The sequence below is a fragment of the Amborella trichopoda genome, chromosome 2 (assembly GCF_054954075.1).
Source record: "Amborella trichopoda isolate Santa Cruz 75 chromosome 2, AtrichopodaSantaCruz75HAP2 v2.0, whole genome shotgun sequence".
Taxonomy (NCBI): domain Eukaryota; kingdom Viridiplantae; phylum Streptophyta; class Magnoliopsida; order Amborellales; family Amborellaceae; genus Amborella; species Amborella trichopoda.
Window position 1 is genome coordinate 54,074,459 of NC_142337.1, and position 15,170 is coordinate 54,089,628.

General features: G+C 35.6%; 1 protein-coding gene across 6 annotated transcripts; it reads right to left on the reverse strand.

Annotated features, from left to right (window-relative positions):
• Positions 1-4,079: 4,079 nt before the first annotated feature.
• LOC18431453 (Zinc knuckle (CCHC-type) family protein) lies at positions 4,080-12,121 on the reverse strand. Of its 6 annotated transcripts, none has more exons than XR_016049615.1 (7): positions 12,027-12,121; positions 10,130-10,489; positions 8,974-9,427; positions 8,651-8,821; positions 8,261-8,556; positions 5,003-5,390; positions 4,080-4,228 (listed from the first exon to the last, which is right to left on the reverse strand). XR_016049615.1 is itself a non-coding variant. In XM_088858573.1 (6 exons), the coding sequence occupies exons 2-5, from the start codon at positions 10,454-10,456 to the stop codon at positions 5,034-5,036; spliced, it is 1,434 nt and encodes a 477-aa protein (XP_088714699.1). In that variant the 5' UTR covers positions 10,457-10,489; positions 12,027-12,121; the 3' UTR covers positions 4,080-4,228; positions 5,003-5,033. The 6 variants fall into 6 exon arrangements, 4 of the variants coding, with proteins under 4 accessions (XP_088714699.1, XP_006841641.2, XP_088714698.1 ...); XR_016049614.1 differs by having other exon boundaries at positions 10,130-10,501; XM_088858573.1 differs by lacking the exon at positions 8,651-8,821.
• Between the last annotated feature and the right edge of the window lie 3,049 nt (positions 12,122-15,170).

Consider the following 15,170-nt stretch of genomic DNA (forward strand, 5'->3'; position numbering starts at 1 on the left):
ATTACAAATTAATCAATAAATCATGCTTTTCACAACTAAACCTATAAAAATCTGAAATCCAAACAAAGACCAAAAAAACGCATAACAGATAATAAGTGATCCTGATGCATTAAAAGCCTGCAATACTGTTATCCGATTTCACAAATCCTATACAATGAAATTTTTGTTTTATCAAAAGGACCCTAATAAAGTAGTTGCTTGCTCAGCAAAACACCCAAATTACCAGAACTATTTATTTACTCTACATTGCTGCCCGTCATCTTCACTTCTCTTATAAAAACCTGCACAAACTAGGTGATCAAAGTGGAGGGTCACCACAATATAACTTCTTGAGTTTTATTTTTTAGTTTTATTCCTACCATGAGTAAAACCCATCCTATTGAGCTACCCAAGAAACCTCCTATTCCTTATGTATCGTGGTTTTGTTGAGCATCCATCTTGTCAAACATGGCCGCATAGTTTCAACTGCTCAATGATAAAATAAACTTTTGGAGCATAGATTCCGTATATGAAAGGAAGAAAAGCCCATTTTAAGTTTTTTTCAAGTTATAACAGGAGGCATCATTTCCAACGGCCAATTTTTAATCGGTATTAGAAAGTTTGCTAAATGCTGTACATCTTACGCTGTCATTTCTAGGCGCCAGGATAATATTAAACAGTAAATAAGTGACCCCAATAACCTTTGGTTAGCTCACTGATATTTTTCCCTCACAGAGGTGAACAAAAAAACATAAAATCCTGGACTTTTTTTATTGTAACGATTAGACATTATGAAAATTTTGGGCACTAGGAAGACGTACAAACAAAAAGTTTACTTAGGTGAAATTCTAGATTCCAAGCTTTTTTGGTTTTTAAAGAAATACAACGCATTCACTCATGAGCATAAAAGAAACAAATATTTTACTTGGGTGAAATTCTAGATTCCAAGCTTTTTTTTGTTTTTAAAAAAATACAACACATTAATTCATGAACATAAAAGTAGCTAACCCTAAATAATTGAGATAAAACTTGAATGATGATTAAATAATTGAGATAAAACTTGAATGATGATGATGATTCATAAAATATCAAAGACAAACACAAACAAGAGGTATCAAATGTTATAATTCATCAACATAAAAGTAACTGGCCCCAAATAATTAGAATAAAGAAATGATGATGATTCATAAAATATAAAAGATTAGCAAAACGCACAAACAAGAGGTATAGAAACAAGAAAAACAAAAAAGCATAAGATCAATAGTGGGGAAATTTCAAAAAAAAATAGCACGGAAATTTTAATCCCAAAAGAAAATTTAAAATAAAAAAAAAAAAGGGATAAATTTGTTTCTATAGTTTCAGTTGACATTTTCATAGACGCATATTTTTCTATAAGTTCAATATTCATAAACATAATAAGTCCAATTTATTTAGACCTTAATGATTCCCGTCCCAGAAGGAAAAAAAAAAAGAATAACGAAGAATTTGTCTTTTCAAGATACACTTTCTGCTGACATTCTGGCTGCCAATAGAATGAATATATTTACCATGAGACCTTGCAGATAGATTTTGATCACTTGAGACCTTAGAAACAAACTTGCTCTAGTCACAACAAAACCATGGGAATGATCAAATGGCTAGCTCTGCCCTCGGTGACAAGGGGTTACTAAGAAAGCGCCCCCACCACCGCCACCCAAAACCACCGACCGAAAAAGAAGCAAAAGAAAAACAAGTCCAAACGCAGTTTTCCAAGGGCCAAAAAACAATTTGAAACACTGCAAATCCATTTCCGCTCCTGATATGGATTTGAAGCTCTATAAATAGCCCAGACCCGACTATCTACCAAGAATTGAGAAAATGGCCCAGATAAAATGGCATAATATGGACCATTTTTTACGACTCCAAATCCATTTTGTTTTCTTTTTTGTTTTTTTTCTTTAAGATCCATGTTCATGGAGGTCCGAGACGATGGATGTGCAAAAAGTTGTTCGTCTACAATGCCGCTGATATACCATGATCCAAGAAATATAGAAATTCTACTATTGACAAGTGCCACCAAAACCAACCTATGGATGGACAATGGCAATTGCTGGATCCACCAGCGTAAAATATAACCAAGGGCAAGTCCCACTCTCTCCATCATGACCATCCCTTGATTGGACCATAATAACACTAGTGACGAGAGTTATTCTATGTTCATAAGATCATATCTTCCGCATATAATATAAGAAGGGTGTGGCTTGTACGAGGCCGAGGCTCTAAACCATCAAAGTAAGGCACACCTTTAAATAGGCACACCTTTAAATAGTATCGAAAAATGTTGTTTCAATATTGGATATCTTTGTGATGACCTGAAAATTTATTTTCATCTCTAATTATAAAATTTAAAGCTTTAAAAATAATGTCGATCAAAAAGATCTATAAACACTTGAAAATCTTGAAAATTGATGGTCCAAAAATGCATTACAATATGCACCATTTCCAAGACTTGAAATCTTTTTTTTGTCATGTACATAAAGTTGAGATGATCAATTTGAGGATTTTTGGGCCTTGTAAATTCAAAACAACCTCTTCTAGTGAATTTTTGAGATGCACCTTAATTTGAATTTTTAGAGCCTCGCCCTTGTATAAACTTCTTCCATATAAGAGACACTGCAACCAACACCACTGCAACCAAAACAACACCTTGATCTAGATGGAAAGTGAAAACCATGAAAGATCACGAGCCTTATTGAGATAATCATTACAAAACATAACGCAACCCTATATTAAATAAAAAATTTCACAAATAAAAAAGGCACTATATCAAATTATGCGCCACTAAAATCAGCTGAAGAGAATCTACACCTAAAACAACACATTGAAAATGTAAATTCTAAGACAATGTAAATTCTACGATATATCGATGTATTATATGAAAAAATGATAGTGAATGGTGTGCATGAGTAGAGAAATTCATACTCAAGAGAGCTGCTTACACAATGATATGAAGCAACAAGCCAACAACAGATACTTGCACAAAGTCATCAGCTATAAGACATGACATACCAAAATACAAATGAGGGAAGAAACTCAGCCGGGTTATAAATGAAAGGCATCATACGCTCCGTTATGTTTTCCTCTCCACTTAAAATGGGGAATGCCACAATCTACCTTTTTATTTTAATCTGGAATGCCAGTATGGGATTTATTCTTTTTATTTTATCATTGACTACCTCTATGGAATTAAGAATATTTCAAATACGTCTATTTAGTTGTATCAGTCTCTCAGGCGAATTTAAACGGGCTGATTTTCCTAAATTTTGGCCATTCTCATTTGATTCTAAAAGGGTATGTAACGGAAAAGAGTTACGAAATTGTAAAAAGCCCAAAATATTCAAAACAAATAACTAATTCTTTTCATACCTTCTTTTTTCCGGGTTTTATATACAATAAATTCAACCTTTCTCATGCTTCCATAATTTAATTTTTGAAAAAGGTATTACCTATATTGTCTCAATAAATTTAAATACATCTCCATGTATAAATATTTTCTTTAAAAATGAAAAAAATATATGGGAGAAAATATTAAAGCAAATATCATTTTACACTCAATAAATTTAAATACATATGTATAATAATTTCTTTAAAAATGAAAAAAATATATGGGAGAAAATATAAAGCAAATATCATTTTACAAAATCATATAATATCTTATCAGCATCCATAATTGGGTTGGACGCATAGACATTCATAGAGGGGAGTGGGTCCCACATGTCAAAACTTGTATGGTCCACCCATATTGTTCCCATCACCATCCAACCTATTGATTGAACAGGGCAAACTTGAAAAGTGACGAACTATAGGGTCATTTGTATGACCCTATGGATCATACAGTGATATCAAACTTTTTCCTACAATTAAAATGAAGTAACTGCTAACACCTTAATAGAGCATCAACTACTTAACAAACCAAGGGAATGTCCATCATCGGGAACATGCCCTAGCAGATAAGCGGGACCACCACAGAGCTCATCTCACCACTTCACCACTCCAATGGATCCCAAAAACAATAATAGTCCACAAGTTTGTAAAAGAACAGAGATGGTTATCACACCAGATTTCTCAGTAGTCCCACTTTGTTAAGCAACGAGTCTGGATTCCACTGAAGTAATATGTCAACAACAAAAAAGAGAAAATAAGGTTCTAAAGACTCAACTTACCAGCCACAATTCTGTCTAAGATACCTGGGATCCCCGGGATTTGGTGCCTGAAATTTTTAGAACATTTTAAAATCCCAAAAACGGATCAAACAGACAAAAATCCTAAAAATAATAATAATAATAATAATGAGCTTCCAATAATCGGTGGTATCATATTTTTTGGAAGAAAAGATTCAATAAATGACTACCAGAGCGTTCCCAAGTTCAAGACTTGGTGGTTCTTAGTAACTGCACATTTCAGTCTGAAAGAAATTCAAATAGCAGCAAGAATCCATCTCATAGTTCAGACATAAATCTACAAATGAATAACCAACAAAAAAGTACACAACACGATGAAATGACACAAGGCAAAACTCAATTAGCAGAGCCAATTTATATACATCCACACAACTCCTGTCAGATGTTAAAGACCTAGAAATTGCAGTTCCTCTATGCACCTTAGATAACCATGACACTTCTAATCATGGTTATAGTGTTTAGAAGAATGAGATGGGGATCAAATCAAAACAGAAACCGTGAATATAATTAGAAGGGTGAAAGCGTGAAACAAAATCCGCCTTTCTTTAGGTATAGCCATCACAATTAAGGCAAATTTAAAAAAAAAAAAAGGATCGTAGAAAGCATGCCACAAATAACAATGAATGCTAGAGCTTGGTATAAACACCAGTCAAAACGCTTGTAAAAACCAATACAATCAGCATTACAAAGGATATCATGCAACCTTTCATGACATGTGACTGCAAAAAACGAAAAATATCCAGAAAAAAGCTCTAGGTTCATAAATCAAACATTCAAACTAGTAGGGCTACAGACAAACTCACCAAGAGAGTATAGCTGAGGTTTTTAAAGGTTTCAATATCTGTGGTATGGCTTCCCATAGTCTTCCTGCCTTTGACGAGGATAATCGCCATATCCACTGACGGGTCTAGGGTTTTGGTAACCGTCAACTGGCATATGATATCTGCTCCTTGCATCCAGAGGGGCATTAGCAGCAAAGTGAGGGTTATCAGCAACGGTGCGATCATAATCTGAGAAGCCTCCTCCTCCTGGGAGAGGATTGTTATTGTAGCTCGAGACCGAAGACATATGCTGGCGTGATCTCTGTCGCATTTGTGCATCTTTCTGCAAGAACTCTTCCCATTGTTTAGCATGGGATGCCCTTAGCATGGAGATTTTCTTCATGTAAGTATCTCTCAGTTCATTGATGGACTGCATTCTCACAAGAGGACTTGGAGTCAGAAATCCAAGTAAGTGATTCCAAACTTTTACTAACACGATATTATTTTCTCGATGAGTAGATATAATTGCTAATGTGGCTTAAAAACAGAGACCAAAAAATAAAAAAACTAAATAACCCCAGCCCTTACTAGGTAATGAATAAGCTAGTGATTCTTATGAAAAGGAAATTACAAAGGTAGCATATAATTAGAGGGTCCAGATCATGCAGTTAAGAGCTCCACTTATAAAGGGCCATGTTTCTGAGGCATGGATCACAAGTACCTCTATCTTCAAAAAAAGGACTGCAAGTACCAATATAATAAAAACTGTTCCTTGTCAACCCCATGTTTATTTTCGAATATGAAATAAACAGTAAACCAAAAAAAGTAAGAAGAATGAGATATTGACATAAAAGACAATGAGGTCCTAATTGGAATGAGCCGGTTGACAAGGTCAAACTTATAGAAAAAGGATTGACAAATAGCCAGAGAATCTAGTATCTTTAAAACTCCATCCCTATATGTTGAAATGAAGAGGTCCACATCAAGCCATGGTCCAGGTAATTAAGGGTTCTCAATGGTCCTTATATTTATATATTTGAGGAAGAGAGATTAAAGAAGACTGAGATGGTGGGATTATGTTGGGGCTCAGTCAAGTTTCATAAGTAAGGTTTGATCTGATGGAAGACTTGAAAGCTGAATGTGGTTAGGATTGTAAGGGAAGGCAGGATGGATGCAAGAACAGTGGTAGCCTACCCAGAAACAAGCTCATTCCTTCGATGTCATCGTCCAAATGGAAAGTATAATGTAACCCAAAGGACTATGGAGACCATAGTGCAGTTCATGAGTGCTAAAGAGAGAGTGGGCCCCACCATGGGTCATGCTATGGACTGGTGGTCCTCTCTTCATTTACCATCCATCATTTCAAATTTTGGTTAGTTGATATCCTGCCAAATCAAATAACCAAAATATTTTATTTTTTCACACGGCACAAAATCACATAACGGAAATATATTAAACCAAACTATTTTATCTTTTTGCACAACAAAGAATCATATAACCAAATGACCCAATTGGTCTAAGACGGGTGAGGACCTCAAACTTTCCCTTAACCCATCCCAAGCCCAGGTAAAAGGAGGTGGATAGGGTTAGGAAGGCAGCCAACATAAAACTTTGCCAAAACTTTTCATGAATCCGGAAACATATAACCAAAATAAATTGACAAATTTATGATCGCAAGATTGAAAAGAGTCTGACTTTTAAAAATGAAAAGGAAACCAGTAGACCCAAATACAACACATCCATTAAGAATCCTAAGGAGTAAGGTTTTAAAAAACACTAGGTGGCCCCTAGGCGCGCACCCTGACCTAGGGGGCCCATTGTCTAGGAGAGGGCCCGGAACCTCAAACTCCTTGAGGTGAGAACTTTTGAAAAGTACACATGTATGTGTTGTCCAAACGCACATATATGCAGATAGTTGTGCCAGTTTTGTATGTTTTTGCATTTATATGTATTAAAGTTGGGTAATATATCCGTATGAATGTTGAAACGCCTTTAAAAATTCAAATTATTGAAAATTATGTTCCTTAAATAACTGAAATAGTGAAAAACATAATCCTGCAGTGAACGTCCATATTCCATAGCAGCATACTCCATACTTCGTAGTTGACAGCTCATATAATCATCATACACAAAGAACCCTTCCTCAATTCAAATTACTTTGCAAAACAATCAACTTCTTCCCCTTTAGGGGCCTACTCTACCCCTAACCCTTTTCCCCTTTTCATGGGTCAAAAATGAAGAGAAATGCCTTCGCGGGCAACTTTTTCCCTCTAAAAAACACCCAGTTTCAGGTGCCCACCCGGAGGTACCCGCCCAAGCCGAGGTGAGACAGCCTAATGCCCCTTGGGTGCCTAGATGCTCACCTAGGTGCTGGGCGGGCCATTTTTTATATCTGTGCTAGGGAGTGTGCCTCAAGTAACACGATGCCTTGAGCACTGATACACAACAGAATTTGTTGCCTAGACACCACAAGATGCCCCTTAGCAACCTGCATGACATCGCACCCATTGGTGCATCCTTTAGCATTATGTGTAACTCATGATGTTGGGGTATGCCTGTAGACATGGCATATGTTTACACAGACCAGATGACCCAACTCCCACAAGAAGCATGACAATGTATGATTCCAAATATCCAACATGAATACTGTACACATTCACACTATATCTGCAACGTAATTTATTACTCCTTGTGGCACAAAATGACAATTTTATTTTAGCTTTTTAAAGAAACGCAACAATAGTGTCAAGTTGCAAAGCTTTTCACATAAGTGAGTTACAACTCAAAATTCCCCTAAAAAATCTGACCTACAAAACTATTTGCAAAGTTTCGTTTGAGAAAGTAATGATAAATCCAATTATTCAATTCTTCATGGATAATAAAAATTATAATAATTTAAAGAAAAATACAAGATGGAGGGGCACAGAAATATTTATCTAAATATCCAAAAGTGCTGTACTCATAAACCATAGAACAAATTATTAGAAGAACATTGAAAACCCAATAAGAAATCTTAGAAGTTCACTGATATTTTTTTAAATCGAAAATGACACTTTGCGCTTCATGATTTTCATTTCACTGATGTTTTTTAATAGAGAATGATACTTTGCACGACATGATTGCACGTAAATGATTAACAGTAGGTATTTAAGCATGAGCCCTGAATGGAACGTCTGCAAATGTGCACTCATTGGCAAAGTCCACAGATGTGTACTCATTAACATCCCTTATATATTAAAACTTAATGGTATTATTTGTAAAAGAACAACCATATAGAACATAGATGGGGTAAAGTTATACCTCACGATGCTTGCTATTCTCTTCATCTTCTTCCTTATCACGGGTTCTTGCTAACTCTGTAATCTCCCTCCTAAATTCCAACTCTAGTTCTTCCAATGCTTGAGGATAACCTCGAAACTCAAACTTGCGACTGGAATCAATCTCTGGCCCACGGCCCTCAACATTCCAACTGTCACTCTTATGCACAGCCATACTCTGAGAATGAGCATCATAGGGATTAAATCCATGGCTAGCATAGCTTGCACGCTGTGGAGATCCTGAACGACCTTTGGCCCCATCATTACCATATCCATAAGCTTCACGAAATGAAGATTGTGTTAAGAGAAACCCCACTTCATAACCGGATGTCTAATATAGAAGATAGAGTTCTTTTACTAAAGCCTAACGTACGTTCAAACCAGCAAGGAAGCACAAATACTACTGAAATGAGGAACCCATCCAACACATACAAGTCCGGAAGCTTTCAATATATAATTTTGCATTGATGACAATCGAACTGATTCACAACCATGCTGTAAAATACTTCACATTCGAACACGTAAATCTTGAACTTACCTCTTGCTGCAAAACAAAACTGTCAGCAATAGGTGATTTCATCAAACACCCACCCAAAGTTAGATCTCCAAGGGACAAAGCTTATAAATTTTCTACAAGCTCCAAGCATGGGCAAACCAGCTTTGTATGAATGTAAAACATATCAAGGCTATCCCTACCTTGTGGAGAACCCCTTGACAACTGTTTTATATCTTGTCGCAGGTGATCTTCTACAACCTTTTCTTGACTGAAATTTTTCTGCTGGATCTGGGACAAATTTCTTGGACTAGAATGTGACCTTGGGGTTACTGAACGTTTCACCTGAGATCCGACTGGACTTGCACCAGGAGATCTTGACCTGGTCCTGTGAGAACTCGATGGGCCTCTATTTTTGCCCTTGTCATCCTCTTTCATTGCCTTTTTTACAGCATCCACACCTTTTGCCAAGCATAACCTATCCTTGCCACTGACAACTATAAATCTTTCCTCTACTTTAACTTTGCATCCAATATCCTTCTCAATATTACGAACAACCTTTTCAGAGAAATAACCCTTCACATGTTTATCTCGAATGAAGACTCTTTCAACAAACTCTTGAGACTTGCGGTTGGATCCTAAAGTAGATGGGCATCCCTGTGCAAGCAAAACCATTCAAAAATAGCATGAGACAGTAAATAGATGCAAAACCAGTAGCACATCCTGTGAAAAGGAAAGTCCAAAAGGAGATCACAAAATTGAACAAGTCGACTGGGAGAATCCCCAATATCCAAATGCTAGCAACATAAAACAAACACAGAGGCACAAACATATGCAATGAGGCCAGTAAAATTATATGGTGTTAAGAAGTAAATGCTACAGTGTGTCATCACACTCACTTTCTACTCCTCTACCATGTCTGCATGGATGTATGCCTGCTCATCTACTGTGAAAATTGTACATCTTTGCCTAAATTGAAGAGAGAAACCTATAAATTGTATCTCATATATGAAAAGTTAAACCGGCAATAATATTCCACTAGTGAGAAGGTTTAGGTTTCTAAAATCACAAACAAGAGTATTTGCCAATGGCAGATGAAATAAAAACTGAAACGAGGCATCTAACCAATCAAAATTCAGAGCCATCCTGAAAGTGAATAAGATGTTGAACGAAGCCCTGAGGAGAATCACCTATGATACAAATTGTTGATAACATTACCACTCACTACTTCGATCCAAAATGAGTGTCATTAAAACTGCCAATAGTGCAGGGTAACATGTATAGAAGACTTAATTTCAAAACAATATCAATAATTGATTTGTACAACCAGCCACCTATGAAATACATAATTTGTCGTACCTGAGTAAAATGACCTGATTCCCCACATATTTTACAGATCATTTCTTCTTCCTTCCTCTTTTTCCAGTTTCTTTCTGTGGCCTTAGCTTTAGCTTCCCATGCCTTGGCTTCTCTGCTAGTAAAATCGGTTGGAACAGCATTTGGGTCACGAGGCTCCATTTCCTCATCAGAATCAGCAACCTCATTTACAGCGGCTTGTGGCCTTTTGTTTGATTTAGCATTCTCCTGCATATTTCTGGCATTTGATCCTGGTGGGCCAGTATATTCCTTGCCATAAACTTCCTTGAATAGTTCATCATCTATCTCATCTTCTGGTGAATTTGCCATTTCAGTTTCCAGAAACCACTATTTCTGACTTTTCTGCCACAAACTCTGCATGGTAGCTCTATAAGTAATAGAAGTCGGTAAAATGACCATAAGCATAAATGATATCAAAAGAATAGGCCAAGAAGAACAAAGAGTATAAAAAAATAAGACAACAAAATAAAAGGCAACCTAGTATCCCTGGAGACACATAAAATAATTAGCAAAGTTTCAAGCAAGCAACTATGTTCCAGAATAGCTGGAAGCCCAGATTTCAAAAAGTAAGTCATTTCAGGGAATGTGAAAAGAAGAGCGGCCAGATAAGCAATGACATCATCCAAAAACTTTCTTCTTTTTTCTCCAAAAAAGACCACAAACAATTCTTTTAGAAATATATTTAAAAAGAAAAAAGAAAGAAAGGGGGGAAAAAACACAAACCTAAGAGTCAATAAAACTTAATACTACCCAATAAGGCAATTTTATTATTTCGAATCCATTCTGTCTATTATTAACTAGGAAATATGCGATCGTAGCCACTTGTGCCGAATGGACGGCACAAGATGTGCTGATACCACAGCACAAAAACCCACCCTTACTACTTTCTTGTTATTTTCATCTATCTGTATGGCGAGATACACAGTGGAATCCTTTTTGCGATGAAGAAGTGATCGTAGGTTCTATGGCAACACATCGAGTGGAACCAGCAAGAAGTGAATGAAGCAAAAGATGAGGCATCTCCTAGTAACTGAATTTAAGAATGAAGCATAAGATGAGGCATCTCTGAAAATACATCGCTAACTTAATTCTTTTTTAAATGTTAACTTGCGACCAGGGGGCAATGGAATGCATGAAGTCGAGTTGTGGCACCTATCATCCTGATCACAGTGCCTTGAGCCATTTCCCCAAAACGCATCACTTATTCTTTCAAGCAACTTCACCATTCAAACCCATATAATTTCCAAATGGAAGAACCATACCTATTTCATGTTAGTCACCAGCCCACATATTAACAAATCTTTTTAATTTGCAGGCAATTAAAGTCACAGGAAAACAAATTACAAGCACCATACTAGATCATCAGGGTATAATATGCTAAGCAACTAAAACAACAATGTGAACCACGAAATAACTAATAAGGACAAACCTATGAAGCTATGCATCAATATTACAGATATGGTCGTTTCTAAGGCATGGATACCAACCAATAAAACGTCTATAAGAAGTTTAGCCATGCCTCAATCAGAAACAGGGTTTAGCAAAAAAGACAGCATCTCCAGTTAAAAGTATCAGCCTTAAAGAATAATTTAACGTCAACCACTACGTCCTAGCAAGAGAAACAATCAAAAGCCCTAGCAAACAAAAACCAAATCCCAATCAGACGACGCAAACCCTAGAAGCACGAGTCAGATAAAAACTTCAACCAAAACCCTAATCAGAAGCACAATGACGAAGCATCCAATCTGAACCAGTGACGAACTGATACTTACATTTTAGGGTTTCCAGATATGTAGAAAGAGAAACAACATTCACTCAAGCACGGAAAATCAAATAGCAATCGAAAAAGGTCATGAAACTTGAAAATAACTTAACTTACATCTCTAGGGTTATCAGAATTAGATAGATATTGGAGCCAGTATCCTCATTGGTTTTGCTCTTCAGTGGAGAGGGAATGTACACTGATTCTCCAATGGTTGCCCCTCCGGTTTATGTGCAGTGAAAATGTGATAGGTCTTTCTTCTCTTAGAAAGGTTGACTAAAATACCCTGAAAAGAATAGCAAAATGACCACCACTATCAGATGCCCCGCCATTAACTTAAAAATAAATAAATAAATAGAGGAGAAAGTAACATACATGTCCTGTGTATGCAGGGCATTGATCTGCTTTGGGACGGTTGGCGGAAAAAAGTTTATAGGTGAATAAAAGTGCATGCCACACGTGCATATGTGCGTATAGTGAGTTTTATATATATACATATATATATATATATATGTTTGTCCATGTGAGTAGAATATTTTAAAATGTAATATATAAAAAATTTAGAAAAAGTTTAATAGCAAATGAGACATACTAAATAAATTGTGCGAGTTATCAAGAACTCAAACTTATAAGCCACACTATGATGTTGTACGAGAGTGTTTGAGCAATGATTAAGGCATAAAACGTGTGTATCAAAAAATCAATTTGGTTTTATGTCAAGGAGGTGGAGATATGTACCAAGACAGCACTAACTAGTGTGCGAACAACTACAAGAGAGATTGGTGAGTGTTCAATGATAGTAAGTCTACATCAAGGTTCAACGTTGAACCTATTCGTCTTTGTTTTAGTTATGAACGATTTAACTAGGCACATGAAATGAGGTATCGTGGTGTATGTTATTTCCATGCCACATAGATTTGATCAATGGGCCCAAGGTTTGCGTCAACACAAAGTTAGAGCTAGGTGAGCGAAGTGAAGATATGCAACCGGAATTTTATGTGATCATCACATACCAATAAAGTTGAATGGAAAGCTTTATATGCCAACTATGAGACCGGTTTTGCTTTTTTATAGGGCAGAATGTTGGACGGTCAATAAACAACATACCAATAGGATGAGTAAAGTTGAGATGAGGATATTGAAATGGATAAGTGGCAAGACAAACAATTATAGTTTTTAAAATTAATACATTTAGGATAACTTAGGTGTGGCTCCCATAGAAGATAATATGAGAAAAAGTGAACTTGAATAGGTTAGCTACGTGCAGAGTAGACCCAGTACAACACATGTCAAGAGGTAGAGAAGTCGAAGGCTCAAATAAAGTAAAAAATATGCTCAAAAGGACATGGATAGAAATAGTTAAAAAAATATGGGTATGGGTATGGATTCACTGAAAATATGACCCTTGTCAAAGCAGAATGACATATCAGGATTCATATAGTCGATCTCAAAGAGTTGAAAAAAAGATATGATGATAATAATGATGATTTTTGGCATAAGGAGCTCACAATCAATATCGTTTATTACATATGAAATCAGATGGCTATGAGTGTCCTGTTGACTAGACTCAAAGTTAAAAAAAATAATAAATAAACTTTTTAAATATAGTCTAAAATGGTAGATTTTACATCTAACAGCCATGAGTGATTGTGAAAACATTTTCCTGAAGGTAAATGATCTTAAACTATATAAGACCTTTCAATGGATAATTACTTTTATGATTATATGAAATAAAAAAAATAGGGAGTTTTAGGAAAGGGACATTTTTAGATTTTATTGTCTTACCCATTTGGATTCCTGAAAAAAGATTATATGGGAATAACTATTTTTTGTGAAATACGTTTATTATGCAAAATATATCATGTGAAATATATTTTTGTTGTTTGGATGGCATCTGAATGCGGCTTTCCAAACACATTTGTACTTAAAAAATTGGGTCGAGTGCAAGGAATATCTGGAGATAATAACATTGTAGAGATAAGAACAAAAGGAAACGGTAAGAGAAAGATGGAAGTATAAGAGATTTTTATGGATAGGGAGGTAGAAAGCTATAAAAAACAAATATATAAAGATTTTTAGAATGAGAGAGAGAGGATAGAAATTTAGGTTGGGGGAGGGAGAGAGAGAGATTTGGGTTAGGAAGAGAGGGAGTTGGTTTGGAGAGAGAGAGAGTTGGCTTACCAAGAAGAGAGAGATTGGCAGAGAATTACTTCTTTTGTTGGGGCCCGATCGGTAATACACTTTTTTTCTTGGGTAACAAGGAAATTAATTTTTTAGCTTGTATAGAGAAAACAACTTCTGTATTTTGGTCTCAAAACGGAGAAAATAAATGTTTGTGGAAAAAAAATTCCTCCATAGATTTTGGATCCAACCTTTTAAAATGTGCAGTCTTCCTGAGCAACCATTTCTTAGTAATATTTTTCCAAAAATCCAAACAACCTCTTTTGAAATAAAATTTTTCAACATGTTGGAGATAATGATGAATCTATCGGTTTCAATGCCAATCATTTTAATTGGTACAAAAAACTAAGCTTTTAGGATGATGTGCCTCTATGAATTTAAATTTGGGTGTGGTTTGTATAGAGTTGAGGTTCCAAACAATCAAAGTAAAGCATACCTTCAAATAGAATCGAGAAATATAGTTTTAATATTGAAAATTTTTGTGATAGTCTTAAAATATATTTTTATTTTTAATTATAAAATTTAAAGTTTAAAAAATAAAGAAGATCTAACAGATCTATGAAAACTTGAAAATTGACGGTCCAAAATTGCGTTACAAGATGCACTATTTCCAAAACTTGAAATCTATTTATTTTATCATGTCCATGCATTTTGATGTCGAGATGATCAATTTGAGGATATTTGAGCATCAAAGTAACCTCTTCTAGCAAAATTTTTTAAGTAAGCTCTAATTTGATTGTTTATAGCTTCGGCTCTATATAAACTTTATCCTTGATTGTTTATGGCCTCGGCTCTATATAAACTTTATCCTTTAAATTTTATTAGCGCGATTTAATACATGGATCTTCTACGTCCATGATACCTGCTCGTTTCATATAATTGTATGCCTAAGATACCCTTATGCAGTCCAAAAATCTTATATGTCTGCAGAGTTTCTAGCTGGAAGTTTACCCATTTAAACAATATATCCAAAGCATGATATCCTATATTAAACCACAACTACACATTAGAGGAACTCTTTTTCCCATATATAACCTAACTTCATTGTTGGACAGTATTAACTGTAGTGATTAAGACCAT